The sequence below is a fragment of the Egretta garzetta genome, unplaced genomic scaffold, assembly GCF_000687185.1.
Source record: "Egretta garzetta isolate BGI_Z169 unplaced genomic scaffold, ASM68718v1 scaffold629, whole genome shotgun sequence".
In the NCBI taxonomy this organism is placed as follows: Eukaryota; Metazoa; Chordata; class Aves; order Pelecaniformes; family Ardeidae; genus Egretta; species Egretta garzetta.
This window is the reverse complement of record NW_009260785.1, coordinates 224363-241123: the sequence shown is the minus strand read 5'-3', so window position 1 is coordinate 241123 and position 16761 is coordinate 224363. Positions and strand designations below refer to the sequence as shown.

The window sequence follows — 16761 nt, the reverse complement described above, 5'->3', positions numbered from 1 at the left end:
GCTGGGCACTCCCCCCCCCCCCCCCTTAGCCTGGCTCTGTCACCGCCAGGCTCCCCTCACTCCCCAGCGCTGGCACTGCCTTGAAGCTGTGTTGCTCTCCATTGCTGCTGGAGATCTGTTCGAGGCCTATGGCCTTGGAACTCGAGGGTTTCTGTAGCTGCAGCGGCACCTTTGGTGAGCTACAAGCCTAAGATAGCCATTGGAGATAGCCATAATACCATCCAGAGGCCTTGGAAAAAGATCTATTCTGCCCATAGACCTCGGAGGTGGACTTAATAGTGTCCAGAGGCCTCAAAAAAAGACCCGCTCTTCATGGTGGGATGAACTGGGTGATATACAGTGCTGCATTCTACTTCACCATTATAGTCCACGGATGAATGCCCTGCCTCAGCATTTTTTTTTCCCCTTGGCTTTTTTTAAGATACAGTTATTGGGCTAGAAGCTGATAGCTCCCATAGCGTGAGGCTGCATGCATAACTTTGTTTACGCTGGAGCAAAGAGTTTCAAGTAATGGGATACCTTAGCAGTCAGGTTTTTCCTTTTCATAAGACTGTTGAGTTCTAGGCATGTGACTGACAGTTAATATATTATTGTCAAATGTTAACATAATGTAAGTCTTGTATCTAGTGTCACTTGAAACACTGCAGGTAGGAGTGGAGTGTCAGATGTATTCTGGATGTTTTGCAGGAACTTGTAGAAAAACTAACCTCTAGGTTTTAGAATGAATGGGGAGGAGTGGAGGTGAAAAGAAATGGAATTGCCAACATCTCCCAAAGTTCTTAACTCATGGAAACTTGTACAACATCAAAATTGGGACTCTTTTTCCATTCCCACCCAGAGAGGTTTCCCTCGGGTCACTTGTTACTTTGTGAAAGAAATATTGCTTGTTTTCTTTATTTAATTTTCAACAGCAGCAAGTCACAAAGCTAAACACATCAGTAAGCAAAACCTCCAATCCAAAGCTTGTCACAGCTGTAATCTCTGCCAAAATGTCATGGGAATCTACAGAGAAGAATAATATTCTCACTCAGTATGTTGGAGACCTGGAAAAGAGAACAGAGTGAGGTTTGGGAAGGAAATTATATTCATAGGAAAATAAAACATTTTTCATTTAAAAAAAAAAATCTTTAGTTTTTGCTGCCAGTAAGCTCTGGCAAAATAACAGTTCTTTGAGCAACACTATTATATTTATGTCCTAAAGCTGCAAAAAATTAGAAGGTTTAATTCCAATTGTACAGTCCAACCAGGCGTGTGATCCCAAGTTGATTGTGAGAGTAACAATCTAGTGCTTTCACTATGAGTGTAGTAACTGGTGCCAGTGCTCTCACAGGCAGAGCTTTCTGCCACCTCTGCACTGCATTGGAGTGTTGGCTGGTATGGGGAGTTGGGAACAGATGTACTCTAAAGCTCAGAATGGCTTTCATTTTCATATCAACACTTTTCCGTCTGACTCTGAAACGGCAAAGTCAGTACCTTGTTCTTTGTGTGAATGTACGCACTTAAAATATAATATTGAGGAACTGCAGTTTGTTACATCTTCTATCACCCAGAAGTGGCAGATTTTCTGTGTTCAGCTTGATACTATCTTCTGATGTCTATTATTTACCTGCTGTAACTGAATGAATCATTGACTCATTAGCCTTCTGTTGAACTGGTTATCTCAGCTACTCCAGCTATTTTTGACCTTTTTTTAATCTGGAAGAAACGCAGCAATATATAGACAGTAATACATGAGCAAAATAAACTTGCAGCTGCTTTGCATGTGCTTTTTGAAAATTGTGAGAAACAGATTTTTACACTGTTCAGCTGAAAGTAGTGAGAATCTCAAATATTGATGTGGAAAAAACTGGCAGTCAACAAGAGCAGACATGAATGAATAAAGCAGTGCATCCTGTTGCATAGGATGACAGCATGTAGAACGTTGGCCTGCCAATAATAATCAAAGATGATGCCCTTGGGAAGAGGAGGTGAGAAAAAATAGGGTGAGGAGAAATGATTGGTTTTTATTGCTAGTGCAGTGGCGCTGATGGGAAGGTCAGGTCTGGCTTTGGGAGTAAAATTAAAGTGTGTTAGAGAACTTAGAAGCTTGTTTTTCCCATTGGATTTGTTTCTGCTTTTGTTGAACTACGCAAGGCTTTTGCATGAAGTTCAACAGAACTAGAATGGCATTCCCCCTTTTTGCTTCTGTACAAACTAGTAGGGTTCATTCTTAATTTTAAATTTTTTTGTGTATGTTTAGAATAGAACCTTTGCAATTTCTTTTCTGAGACAGGGAGGAATCTCAGCTCTGTGTGCACATGCACACACATATTTTACTAAAGCTATAGACAGGAAAGCAGACTAAGGCAAAGGTTGATTTTTAAAGTCATTGTGGGACAAATAAGCTGCTGCTGTTCTTGCTGTGCTCATATTTCACCAGTTGTTGAAAATACGGTGAGAAGTTATGGAAGAGGAAAGCAGAGTTAATGTGTTTACTGGCAGAATAAAAATTTTCCGTAATGGTTTCAGACAGCTTTGTTTACTTTGTTTATTGTAATATATCTTAAAACAGGTGGCCTAATATTAAAAAAAAAAAGTCACCTGGGGGAAGCTTCCAAAGAATCAGCTCTTTGCAAGTGTCATGTGTAGTTTATTTGCCAGGGATTTTTCCCTGTTGGCTGATGCATGTTCACTGGCTCTACAGATCACACAATTACAGTTTTGTTAAATGTATCTGTCATGATAGTTCTTTTTGTCCAGTTATTATTAGCTTATTCTTGAAATTGCTACAATTATTTTGAGCTCATAAGCAAACAATCCAATTGTTCCAGGTTTAAGAAGGTATCTTTGTTATCTTGTCTGACTAATAAGGAACATTTTCTCTGAGGAAAAAATGGGTGGCTTCTGCATGTGAGATGCTCAAAAATTCCACAGTGTACCTGTGAAACTTCTCACACTTAAAAGCTCCCTGCTTCCATTCTTGTACTCTAGAAGATACGTATATATTCATATTTTTTTCCATATATCAATAAAGTAATAACAAAGCTGTTACGGAGCAAAAGGAAGTTATGCTTGCATTCTGCAAATGCATTTTGTTCTTGACAGTTTTTCTCGCTTGGTGCTTGAACGATAAGATCAGCAAAACTAATATAATGATTTATCTTGTACCTCTGAAGACTGTCTGTGCCAGTGAAAGATTGTATCTCACGCTACTAGAGCCACCTTGGCAGTGACTGCCTGGCTCTGGCCTCATTTTGCTGGTACAACAGCTGATTTCAGTAGGTTATATGTTAAACAGGTTGTTACTGGTTTGGGTAAGAGTTGCAAGAAACTGTGAGTATTTAAGCCTTACGTCAGATTTCAGGCTCAGCACTGGTTTATATGCAAGTGAACTGATAGAGGGTTAAACCTCAGTCACATTTATACTTGAGCATGCCATTTAGGTGATACAGTCTCAGAGCATAACTCACTGGTTATTTCATTTCCTCTGCAGTCTGTGATGTGAAGTCATGTAGTAGCTTAATCTGTTGCGGAGTTAATGAGCTCTCTTACTTTGAGTTCTAGCTCAGCTGATAGAAATGTATATACTTTTGTTTGAAATTCAATGAAACAATACGATTTCTTGCTAGGCAGCTGGTCTGTCTGTAGGTGATGACTAGGACAGTCAGAGGGAACAAACATACAGTCCATTTCTGCCTCATTGTTTTCCTACTACTAATAATTGAGGTCCTCCCAAGGTCGCTATAAAGTAATTATAATTGGGGTTGTTACTTTTGTTTCATTTGATCGGACCAGATTTTCCACTTCAGAACTACAGCCTATGGTTGTATGGAAGCACTAGAGTTCTGTACTTGGTGCTTGTTAAAGCACATTTGGGGTATAGTGTTCTGATCTTTTTTCATGCCTTGTGCTGATCCTTTTGAAGTTTGCATTATCTTGTTCCAATATTACAGTTATAAAATGGAAAGGGTGTTTACTATTTTTAAACTGGTTTTGAGCAGGTCCTGAGCTGCTTATTATTTTAGTATGAAATCTTTCTGAAGGAAAGGGTGTGACAAATTGAGGGAGGAAAAAAAAAAAGACCCATTTACTGCTAGATTGAGTGTATACCGATATCTTTCTACTTCATTAAAACACTTTGCAACATTTCCATAAGCAGATCTTTAAAAGAGTAAGCACCTGTGTGGTCCACAGTTCTCATTCGTGAGAATTTGTCGCATACTTCACTGAATTAGTACTTTTCATGAGTTTTGGTGGGACGTGTTAGGCTTCAAAGCCTAAGCTGTTCTTGTACCTACCTAATCAATCTAGAGGGTACCTTTGTACTCTTATAGGAATAGGTTGTATCTCTAAATCCCAGCTCTAATTATAGAACGTTAGTCCAGAATGAGTTTAAGGAGGGCATACTCAAGTGTATAAATGTGTTTATCCAGACACAGGGTGGAGCTGTGACCGCATCCTGTCACTTTTTGGTGTATTGTACCACTGGAGGCCTTTGAGCCATTCCACTCGCCCTGTGTAGAGATTTATCATAGGCCTGCCAATACTTCTGTTTTCTTCCCTACTTCTCAGAAGATGCTGTGTGCTACCCAGTTGCCTCATACTCTCTTTCATTTGACTCCAGAATGGGAAATGTCAGTGCTCTTCTTACGCAGTCACTAGTGAATGTGCAGACTGTCCACTGTTTCTGCAAACTGTGTAAGACTGTAGTCTTTCTGAAAATAGAAGTGCAGAGCTTTTATTCTCATTTAGTGTGAAATAGCTCTTCTTGAATTTTGCTTTATTTAAATGGCTGACTCTCAATATTCAAGAGAAGAACTGAGATGAATCCAATTAGTTTGCCCTAATTCTGAGTTGGAGTCATGCAGAGGTGCTAAGTTTTGTGGCTAAATGTAAGACTATGCCAGGACTCATTTGAGAGATTTGAAAACCTTTTGATGAACCTGTGGTGAGTGAGAAGTCAAAATGAAACTTGAAACCATATGACTTCAGATTTTACATTTGAAAAAAACCCATACTTAAAAAATGCTGTGAATCCGTTGGTTTGGCTGTATTTTCTGTCTTTGTTAATAATAAAATGAACATAAGGACAAATATTTTGAAGAATGCTAATAGCACTTACATTTATTTTATTTTTAATAGTTATTTTAAAATTAATTCTTCATGGAGTTCTATTAATTACAGAAAACATACAGGTAGAAGTTGTTTCACATACTTCTAGGGGAGTGGTTTGTATCACAGATGACTTTGGTTTTTGAGTAAGGATAGTTCCTAGGCAATGCCTTCTCATTGTTATTGCAGAAACTGATACCTTGACTGTGTGTATTTCTAAACTGTAAATGTCTTACTTTTATTTTTCTAACTGGAAGTATTTAGTACCTTAGTTTGTCTTGTGTCTGCAAAATTAGTTTCAATAGCTTTACTAGTTCTAGTTGAGAGAACATACCATACTTGTCTCCCTTCCTAGTTGGATGTGTAGGCTGCACATAAATAATTTTACTATAGAAAATAGTAAACTGATTTTGTAATCATTACTCATCTGATGAGTTTCTCGTCAGTCATGCTAAAGCCCCTCCTGTTGTCTGTGGAGACACAGAAAGGAAATAGAACAATCAAAAATCTGTTTTTATCCTCTCTACATAGCATTTATGGACACTCAAATAGCTGGATTTGAATTATAGTATTTCCAGTATTTCCATTATTTTAAGTATGGTATGCCACATGTGACTATAATTTGTATTCCTAGGTCCTTTGTCACAAGTATGACTTCAGCCTAACTTCAGTTATGACTGGTTTTAATCTTGTGGTTTGTGGGTCATTCTCCCCCCCACGCCACGCCCCTAGTTGTAGAGCTAGGTTGATACCAACAGTAGAAGCTTGAAGTTCTCTAAAAATATACTTTTCATATTATGGTAACTCTACCTTAGCATAGCTATTTTTTTACATTTTGCTAGTTTCCTAGAGCAGAAACATTTGTGTGTGTACTTTTTTTTTTTGCGAACTACCACTATAACGTTTCCTGTCAATATTGAAGTGTCACAGTTTTGATTCATGAGCAATCTGTCAATTATTGCTCATGCCTGTCTTGGTAGTGATCTTTGTTTCAGAATTTTTCTTGATCCTCTTATTCACTTGTACACAGTGTACTTGCACAGTAGAACGTGGAGTATTCCAGGTCCCAGGATTTACCATGTTACTGGAGAATGAATGTAGAGAAAGCTGAAATAACAGACTGTAGCTGATTGATTTAGAAGTTACTTTTGAAGCTAGGAATGAGGCTGGAGTAGGAAATGTTTTGAAGGCTTTTCGAAGGGTTACCAGAAGGTGCTTTTTTCTTTTTTTTTCATCCCCCTCTGCAAACTGGTTGTTGGAAGCAAGTCCCTTCCCAGAATTCCAGTTACTTTGGTTGACACCCATGTATTGGGAGAGATCCTCTGTCATGTAGCTCTCCCTTTAGGGGTGGAGTGCTAATATACATACAGTAACATGGATTTTAGTATATTGAGAGATGCTTTATTTAGCCATCTTGAATTTCGTTATATGAATTTCTTTGTTTCATGGAGATACCTGTACTTTTATTTAGTCATTCATGTATACTTTCTCTGTTTTTGTACTGTTTCTTCTAGGATAAGTTGGATATCCGACATTATTGTAGTGGTCTCTCCTGAAAATATTGAAACAATGAAGTCTATCATTGAAAAATACGGACACAAAAGAGTTACAGTAGTAAAAGGTGGAATAACTCGTCACCGGTCGATTTTCAATGGACTGAAAGTATTTGCAGAGAATGAATTTTCCAACCATCTGCTCCAGAAACCAGAAGTAGTGATTATCCATGATGCTGTGAGGCCATTTGTTGAAGAAGATATTCTTTCAAAAGTGGTAATAGCTGCTAAAGAACATGGGGTATGTACTATACAGCAATGCAACTTTGCAACGTTCTTTATACTGTATAGTGTAAAATCATGATTGATAAATAAGGATTTTTCTAGCAATTGTATTAATGTATTATGTTTATTTTTAAGCAGAACATTCAAAATACCCATTATGCAGAGGTCAGATGGGGGAGGTAGACACTTTTAAATGCTGCAGGCATTACTTGCTAGGGGGAGTAATTATTGTTATAGAGACTATCAGTAAGAGCTTGAATTAATCAGCAATTTGTTAGTTGAATGATAGATTACATAATTATAGTTTCCCTTTTTTCCATGCAGAATTCCTACCTAGTGTCAGAGTAGTTTGGTTAGTGATCAATAATAATAATAGCCAAAGAGAGAACTGCATTAGCTTACTTGCAAACTTTGTGTTTTCATCTCAAACTTATATGCAAATCCTCAATGAGTGGCAAGAGAGCTATCTCTGTATTAATACTAAATTTTTCTAGAATCTGTAAGCATTGCAAACTGCTGGGAAAAAGGGGAAGCAGGAAGTCTCCAGCCCTAGGTTGGAGATCCTTCTGGTCATCACTGCATCTGGGGACTGGGAATACTCACAGGAACCGGAAAGATTTCTGAAAAAGTAAGTGATATGTCAAGGGCAAGAGTTGGTAGAAGTTGTGTTGTGCAAGCAGAATGGTAGAGTTATTAAAGGCACGCAGTAGCAGCAAGAGGAACTGGTGGATCAACTGGCTGACTAAGATAGAGATGTAAGAAATCACGACTTAGCCACAGGCTTGTTTGTATAACTTGCTATCTTTACCTTGTACTTCATTTCTCTATTAATAAGATAGTAGAATGCTTCCCTACTTAAAGATGATTTGAGGTAAAAGTCATTAGTGACAGCAGATTGTTTGGGTATTAGAAAGCTAGGAAAATCAACCACTGCTTGTCTTTTTCAGGAAATGAGGTAAAAGATAAGCTAATTGACAAATGGCTCACAACTCTTGACAGGGGAGTAAAAAGTCCAAAGAATGAATTGTGGTATTTCCTTAGTGCTTCTCCACCTTTTTTTGAAAGCTCATAATGTAGAAGGGGAATGTACAGCTTGTTAAAATATTTATTATGAAAATTAAATGATGTAAGGTCTCTCAGAACATTATGTTAGAAATCTGAATATATTGAGCTTCTTACTGGTAGGCCTGTACTTCTATAGATTGGCTTAATGAGAGATGCCAATAAAATAGAAACTCTGCTCTATAGTTTTCAGTGATAGAGAACATAAGTTTCCAGTCATTAAAACTTAAATTCCATTAGAATTTTGGCAAGGCTTTTTACCTTTCTTATATAGCAAAAAATAGCATTCCAGGATTGATTCTATGCTAAAGACTTTAAAATAGATCCCGTTTGCAAATCTGTCTTAAATGTGATTCTTTGAGAGTAGTAGAAGAGTGGGTTAATTGTACCGATGTTGAGTTGAAATGAGAATAACTTTTTTCTGAACATGTTTTTGTTTAGGTGTCTTTGCATGTTATGGTATGTCATACCTCATTTGTCTTTGTCTTTAAGTTTTTTAACTTGTTCACTTTTCCTTGAAAATTGGGTGATTTTAATGTAAAATTTTTTTCCTGGTTTTCTTTTTAATTGAGTCTAAGATATTTTCAGTAAAACAGTAGGGAACCAAGGCAGTCTCCATTGACCTTCTCAAGGCAGTGTACTCTAGTTCACCTGCGCTTCTGACTGGTAAATATTTCCTTACCTAGATCACTGAAGTATCATTTGATCTCAAAAAGGTGATCTTACACATTTGTCATAGTCTTTTCCATTGTATAATGTCTGTCTGAAATGTACGTGGTATTTATTGGCTCTGTGGTGGCTTCCTGTGTTGGCTTAGATCCACTGAATTCAATGAAGCTAAGCCATCAGAGGACTGGACTCCAGAAGCTGTTTAGCTGTTGATGTTACCTGACAAAGTAATTGAATTAAGGAACATGAGACCAACTTAATTTTATGTAACAAATTGGAAAAGCTTCCTGCCAGAGAGAGGTGGCTATCTTCACTTAACAGCTACAGAATTCTGAAGAACTGAATGACTGGAAATCTAACACTCTCTCTCAAAACCGACATGCATGGTTTTGAATATCAGAAAAAATCTGAACGAGAGAAGCTATCATCTTTAGTTCCTCCTATAGTCAAATTCTTTGCGTATCTAAAAGGGAGTCAATTCTTCAATCTTTCAGTACAAAAAGTAATTACTTCCTTTTGCATTATGTGGAAAGGTACAAAACCTGGCAGAAACATCATATTAAATCACTAGTGTAATGGGGTATTGTTGTTCATCTGCATACCATATAGGTAGCATAATTATGAGAAGCTTTAATGTTCTTTAAAATGGCAATTGATCAAGTAAGTTATTGCACTTCTAGCTGCCAATTGTCAGACAAATAAACTGCTTTATTACACTTACTAATCAGTTTGTTATTTGCCTGTAGGAATCAAAATGTGCGCCTTATCCAGAACTAATAAATTATGCCTTAAATCCCCCAAACAATCCCTTGATTATGTGAAAATATTACTTTGTAACCAATTAAATTCCATTTATGTTTTGGGGGTAATTTTGTAATTAAAATTACATGTTTCTAGAAACAAATTCTTTATTGCTAGTAAAAGTTGGGAAAAGTGGAAGCTTCAGAAGGCATCAGTCCAAAGCCTCTAGCAACATCTCATTGCCAATATTGCATTTTAAACAACATAACTAAAAAGAAAAATGCTTACAAGAAAAAAATCAGGCAGGCGGGGGGGAACTTGTCAGTTCTGCTATTGAGAGTTAAAAAAAGTTACACACAGTCAAAGACTCTTTAGTTAACATAAACTAGATTTGAAAGTACAGTTTATTTATTTGAAAGGACTGAAACAAAATGACATTCTTAAAAGCTGGTTTCTGGAAGCTAACTTCACTACTTTATTCTTAGCTTTAGCAAGGATCTGAACAAAACAGATCTGGCAATACAGATGTACAGTGCTACTCAGTCTCATGGACTCTTACTCACATACAGAATCAGTCAAAATAATACCCCCAGACAGAAAATACTACATATTATGCTCGGTCTGTTCCTGTCTCTGAATTTACTCAGAATGTGCTGTGGTTATCAGTCTTACTGTATTGGAAGGCTGGAGCAGAAAACATGCACCTGTACACATACTGCTCTTTCACCCCGTTAGGTAGCAAAATAAAATGCTTTATGTATGATTGTTGAGTTGCATTAGCAAAATACAGTGGGTGGCGGTAAACCAAAAAACACCTTTTTTTTTTTTTTTTTTTTTCTCCACTGAAGGTGAAGCAGGACTTTGGTGGATAGATAGGCTGATCTAGTATGGTATACTTGAATATGGATGGCAATGCTGGAAGCAGTTCTGGTCACTGTCCTTTCTTTATTCTTTTTCTCTTAGAAGCAATTGTCTTTTTATGTTTTATTATCTCCCCTTTTTTTGCCATACATGGCATATCTTACACATGATTTTTGTCCTCTTTGTTATACTCAAAGACTGATTTTTAGCCAGCTTTAAAGGCTGCATCAGTAACAGACCATTTTTGATTCATATTTATACACTGGCTCATCTGTTCTCTGAGGTTCTGCTTTCATTGTATGCTTGATACTCTGGGGGTCTCCTGCTGTTCTGTCAGACAGTTGTGCAAAAGCAGAGTCAGGAACTGATGACATATTGCCATCTTGACATGAAGTTTATTCCACTGATGGAATAAGTTCTGTAGTTTAGGAGACCGACTTACGTCAATGTAAAAATACATATTAATGAATTATAGAGCAATTTTAGAAGAAAACAACATTTGAAGAGCTACATTATTGTGAAGATCAGAATCTATTCAGTAGCCCTGAAACATTTTTGAATGTGTGAAGAAATAAAGTGTGGTTTTACTGCTGTACAGAAAAAAGTTATATGATGCATTATTCCTTTTTCAAGTCTGTAGTAATGGATAACTATTGGAACATACTGATGTTTCCATAGCTTATGGCATTATTGGTCCCACAGAAAGTTATAATCTTCTCAGCAAAGTCATTAATGTAGTGTTTGGTGGTGGGAAAGCACTGGTAAGGGGAGAAACAGCTTTGTAACTTCCCAGTCTCAATTTAAGTGATTTAGGTGATTCATTGTATTCATTAGGAAGGATGCAACTCAGTAAACTGAAATATATAAATCAAGGCAGAAACTTACTTTATAATCTCCCTTTCTTCTTTGCAGCATTTCTGCATTGTAATAACAGAGCTAGCTGTGCCTAATACAATTAGTATTCAATCCTTTTTAAAAAGGTGACTTAATCCCACGTTTTGCAGCTTCTGGAAGTCTATACATACAGTAATTTTTTTTTTTTCTTTTAGGTAGGATTAAGTTATGCTAGAAATAGATTTTGAGAATAGCTTCCTGTACTTAAGTGGTTGCTGAGGTCATTCTTATGTAATGTCTATAAAATGTACCTCCTTTAAATTTAGAGAAACTATGTATATGATACTACTGTTGATTTGAGGCTAATTAAAATCGGTATGCCTCATCTGAGAAAACAATACGAAGCAGCCTCTAGCAGAGATGTGTCTGTCTAGTCACTCAGATTTCTCCTTCCTGCAGCAGATCAAAGGAGTAAAAAATAGTTCCTTAACATAAGGGAAATCTCAGCCTGTCCAGTGTGTGTGAGGAGCTGAATAAAGGCCTTGGATCATTGTAGTCACTTCTACATGGCAAGATCTGGAAAAGATTCTTAGCCATATCTCTCTGGCTAAGGATTAGGCATGCACAGCCCCCCCGAGTTTTTTTCCCTTTTTCACCAAATTTTGCACTGAAAAGAAATGTGTGTTTTCATTGAGAAATGCCCCCAGCTGCATTTTGGCTGAGTTTGTGATCTGGGTGGTTGTGGCAAGGACACCACCAGCCCTGCAGGTTAAGTGAAGCTTCTGAAAGCCAACTTGGCCTGTTTCATAGGCTGTAATAGTTTGCTGGACTGGTTCTGTGCTTATCTTCCTGTTTCCAAGAAGGTAAGTGGGTTGTGGTACAGATAGAACTAAAATTGCCTCGAGGAGCATTGGAGCATGTAGGAGAGAATTCATGAGGTATCAAATTAATACATACATGTATTAGAGTCACCATTTGAGCCAAACTCTCATGGGAAGGTATAATGATCCATTTTACAAGGCCCTTGATAACAGGAGGTCTTGGATGAAGCTTGTGTACAGACGTGACTTGAAATTTTGAATCTAATGGGCTGTTAAGAAAGAGAAGCTTGTGCAAGGTTTCATGCAAGGAGAGAACACAGATGGTTCTAAGAGAAGCAGCTGAGTGAATTCAGAAGGCAAAGGTGTTTGATAAGCAGGTGCAGAGTTGGTTAGGGAACTGCATGACCACAAACTATCGTGCCTGTGGTTTTGGTTGCTCAGGAGTGTGTGTGTGGGAAAGGTAACTTATGTGGCAGCAGCTTCAAGATTTCTACTCCACTGAATACAAAAGTTAACTTCACTTTATGTTGACTTACTCTAATATGCAAAATCCTTTGTGGCATTGTGCACTCTCACTGATAGCTTTTCGCAATGTAAATTAGTAATTAGGGTATGAAAGAAGGCTTGCTGACTGCAAGATGTGTTTCATTACTTGTTAATGCAAAATAATGCTATGCAGTCAAAGTAAAATAAATAGTCTTAATTTTAGAGGAAAAAATGATTGGTTTAATGATTCATTAATTTTTATAGCAAATATTCTGTTTAAATTTTGCCACCTTGTTTTGTAGCATAACACTAGTTAGAAACAAGCAGTAGTAGAACAAGAAAGGTCTGGTAGCTCATGTTATTGTCATCCTATGTTGAATGAATGCCAAAATTTAAAGCTGTAAGTATACTTTAAAGTATTTCTAAAAATATTGAAAACTACTGGTAGCATACTGGCCATGTGATTTGCTTTGGAATGTTTAAATTGCTGATTGAATTTTACATGTTATAGAATCCACCATAATTGTGTATAATATACAGCTATTGCTGACAACTGGAAAGATTAAATACGTCATAAGAAAGTCTTGAAGCACTATACCAGCATGTGCTGCTCTTTAGTCAGGGGATGCTATGTGTGGTCTGGATCATATACTTAGTGGGGATCTTTGGTAGCATTATACAGACTTTATATAAACTTTGAAGTACTTTAAAAAAAAATCTGTCAAGAAGGAATCAAAACCTTAATAAATGAGAACATGTTGTGAAACATTACCAGTTATTGCACTGTGACAAAAATTAGCTGAATATGTTGACTTAAGGTAATGAGACCTTATTTGGCCAATAATATGATAAAACGTATTTTATTGAATACAGTCCTATTGTATTTATGGAAAACACGAATTTACTCGACCATTCTCGAATTTCTCACAAGGAATGCACAGATAAGGAATGTACTAGAAGAAATGCTATATAATTTGTACGATACCATTAAAAACGTATATATTAGTTTAATCCTGCTAACTTTGGTACTTTTATTCTTTATTGTATTAAAAACAGTTAATCTGATTTATAGCAGTAATTCATGATACAAGAGCAACATAAATGACATTCTTAAGACTTATTTCAATCTGCTTTTTAAAAAAAATCCAGTTTTAATATGAAATCAGATGTTTGTATAAATTAGTTGTGCATATGTATGTTCTTGCTTTTGCTTCTTTTCCACTTTCAGTATGTTCTTGAGCTTGTTTTCAGTGCTGTGTGTTGAAAAATTACAGCCTGTGATATGCCTAGTTCTGCTTTCTTCCACCATCTCATATTTATATTTTCAGTTGTGTATTCCTGTCGGCCTGTCCTTGCAGGATGTTCTGTCTTTTTGAGGGGAATCTTTTTGGTTTTCTTTGAGAAATCTAACTTTTTCCACAGAATAACGTTTAGAATGTAACATGTTGTTGATTAGATCAAAATTATATTTGTTGAGGTAAATGCTTTAAATACAAAAGAACAGGAACTATGTGTAAAATAAAGAACAACATATGCAGTCTTAATTTTTGAGCAGCAGTTTCTGTTACTGGTAATCACCTTCAGTTTGCTATAGCTAACTGGGGCTCTTGACATGTCTTGATGTACATGTACTATCCCCAGTTACTCAGATAGTATGTTCTGATAAAGGTGACCTCATTAGAAGAAATGTTTTCTTTTTCTTAAACAGTGTCATAAATATACATTACATTTGTTTAAGGCATCCTGTGTCTTTGAAGTCAGTTCAATGTACATCATAGTGTCAGCTCATTAACATTGGATCAAAGTGTATATTAAATTTCTGATTAAACATCCCCTCTTTTGCAGCTAGAAATAAACACAATTACAACTTCTTCCTTCCTGGCATTGGTTTAAGATTAACATGTGCCCAATTTTAGTGAGTTCGACTGTTGCTCCTAGCCAGCTGGGTAAACAGACTTTAAGGAAATTAGGTGAAGTTTAGCACACAAGCCTTTTTTTTTCACAGCGTTCAAAACTCCTTACATCTGTTCTAATTAACCTTCTTTTTGTCTGGCTGATGGTTAGGTTTAATATCTGTGTTACACCAGGCTTGTTTAAAATTTCACCCAATGCTGTCCTTGGGCAATTAAAAGCTGCCAGTACAAATATGTCAAGATAGCTGAAATTGGACTGGTTGGTGATACTGCCTACATAGAGGAAATTTTAGTGGATGTCTCACTAGTGAGAATCAAAGATGGTGTGCCCATAAGGACTATGAATTTTATTTTTTTTTCCAACAAAATTCAAAATAAGGTAATTTAGGAATTGTTGTTTTAAAAAAGGAAGATACCTGGCAGAAAGAAGGTAACCTCTTTTTTTATTCAGCTTTAATCTCTATTGGATACACAGCCCAGGTTGCAGATTGTATTTGTTTATTGGTAGAAGAAGTAGGTAGAAGGAATCCTGTCCCCACCACAGCACTGCCGCACAAATATGTGTATGCTACAAGGTAGAGTCTAGGTGTGAGTGTGGGTGAAAGTATGATATGCCCTGGACTCAAATTTGTGTTTCTCCGTGATGATGAGAGTACCTCTACCTTTAATGTGGTCTGCTATTCTTTACTGAGTCATCCTGGTTGTCCTGTAGTCCTGACGGCATGCTGTATCTGGTCCTTCAGGAGAAGCGTGCAACTGAAGTACTGGTTTGGGGGGGGGTCTTTTGGACATGGTGCGAACAGAAGGAGTTATGGGGGCAGATGGTGACCGGTGAGTTGAACCCATGCAGCCAGAGTGCTGCCTTGCCTTGCTGTACAGCGAGTAGGGGGGTTCTGGGTGCAAAATGAGGTTATGAACTCTGTGAACTGTGTGCAGGCTTGAATCAGTTCACTTTGGCTAGTTTGGGCTTGAATATGTGTTCACACCTCAGTTTAGAAAACTTTGCACATGTAGCCAAATTGTGGTTATCAACTGTACTTCTGTATAGGAGTGGTAGCTTATAGCTTGTGTCGTTACTTTGTCTATACCCCCATCTTTTCTATCCAAATAGATTTTTTTTTTTTTGCCAGGATTTCTGTAGGTTGGAGGAGGAAATACCCTAAGTCTTCCCTCTCTTCAGTGGAATCATAAAACTTCTCATAGATTACAACTTCTGGTTCTAGAGAAGATAAAATGTAGCCCTGGACAACAACTGGATACAAAATGTGGAAAAGGAAAAGAAAAAAAGAAACATAAGAAAAAAATGTGATATTTCAGTGTGATACCTTGTATGTGCATTGGAAGAAATTCTCTGGTTGCTTTATTTTACAGAGATAGTTAAATGACTTCATTTTATTGGATAATCTCCCTTTCAGATTTACAATATATAAGATTTGAAAAGAACATCATCTTAAATATGTGAAATGTTTTAATCTTATAATTTAGTTTTTGAATTTTTCTTTGAAGATTCTGTTTGATAAATTTGAAATAAGAAATCTTTCAGTAGAGATGATTCTTCTAACTTAAATGGTAATTACCGAGTGTGGCTGAAGCATGTTGATTACTATAGATACAATTAGTTTGAATGCAGATGTCTGAATAGAAATGCTTGTTTCTACCTGTTCTGTGCATCACAGATACTGTGTTTATTTCTGTATTTTTTTCATACTGTAGACGGCTGTGAATGCCCTTCATGGCAAGTAGTTTGATCTGTGTAAAAGAATACTTTCCCTGTAGTAACATGTGGAAACAGTTTGATGGAATAAAATGCAAAGAAATTAATCATAGTTATTCTGAGCTTCTTTCACTGGTTCATAGCCAGACCTAATTTAGACTGAAATCTTTAGGAGATGGTAGTGTTTGGTAACATATAAATAATCTTTCACCTAATAAAAAACATTCCAGGACATATTTGTAAACTGTTAGTTGCCTAGGTTGTCTAAATTAACATTGATTCTTACTGATATGCAGTTGAACAATGTCCTAATGCAATCCTTGTTTTCATGGAAAAGCAGATAAAATTGTTTGTATATGGATGTATTTGTCCTACTAAATGTGACTAGCCCTACAGTCTCCAGGATACAGTTTCAAACAAGTCAGCAGCTTTGAAGTGATGAAAATATATTTCTAATATAATTCTATTTCCTGTCTATATATGCAAGACAAGCTTATTTTTTCTAAGGCAGGGTGACTAATTTAGCTGGGAGTCTTGGTTCAGTACTATTTTGCTTGTCAGAGTTAAAAACAACTCTGATTAAAGAATTAATAAATATGAATATTGAGAAAACATGTAAAAACATGAGAATAGGGACATCCTTTCAAAGATACTATGCTTGTATGTGTTTGATATCCAGCCTATTCCGAAGTAATTCTAAAACATTGAATCTAATGCAGTTAGGATGATTGAAATAAAAAATGTACATTTACTTAACGCTACTACACAGGATAGGGAAAATAAATTTCAGG

General features: G+C 36.6%; 1 protein-coding gene across 1 annotated transcript in view; it reads left to right on the top strand.

Moving 5' to 3' along the window:
* CRPPA (CDP-L-ribitol pyrophosphorylase A) overlaps positions 1-16761 on the top strand; it is a 116065-nt gene that overhangs the window by 1917 nt on the left and 97387 nt on the right. Inside the window, exon 2 of the mRNA XM_035901770.1 lies at positions 6606-6885. Coding sequence (XP_035757663.1) covers positions 6606-6885 — 280 coding nt within the window. The remainder of the gene's footprint in view (positions 1-6605; positions 6886-16761) is intronic.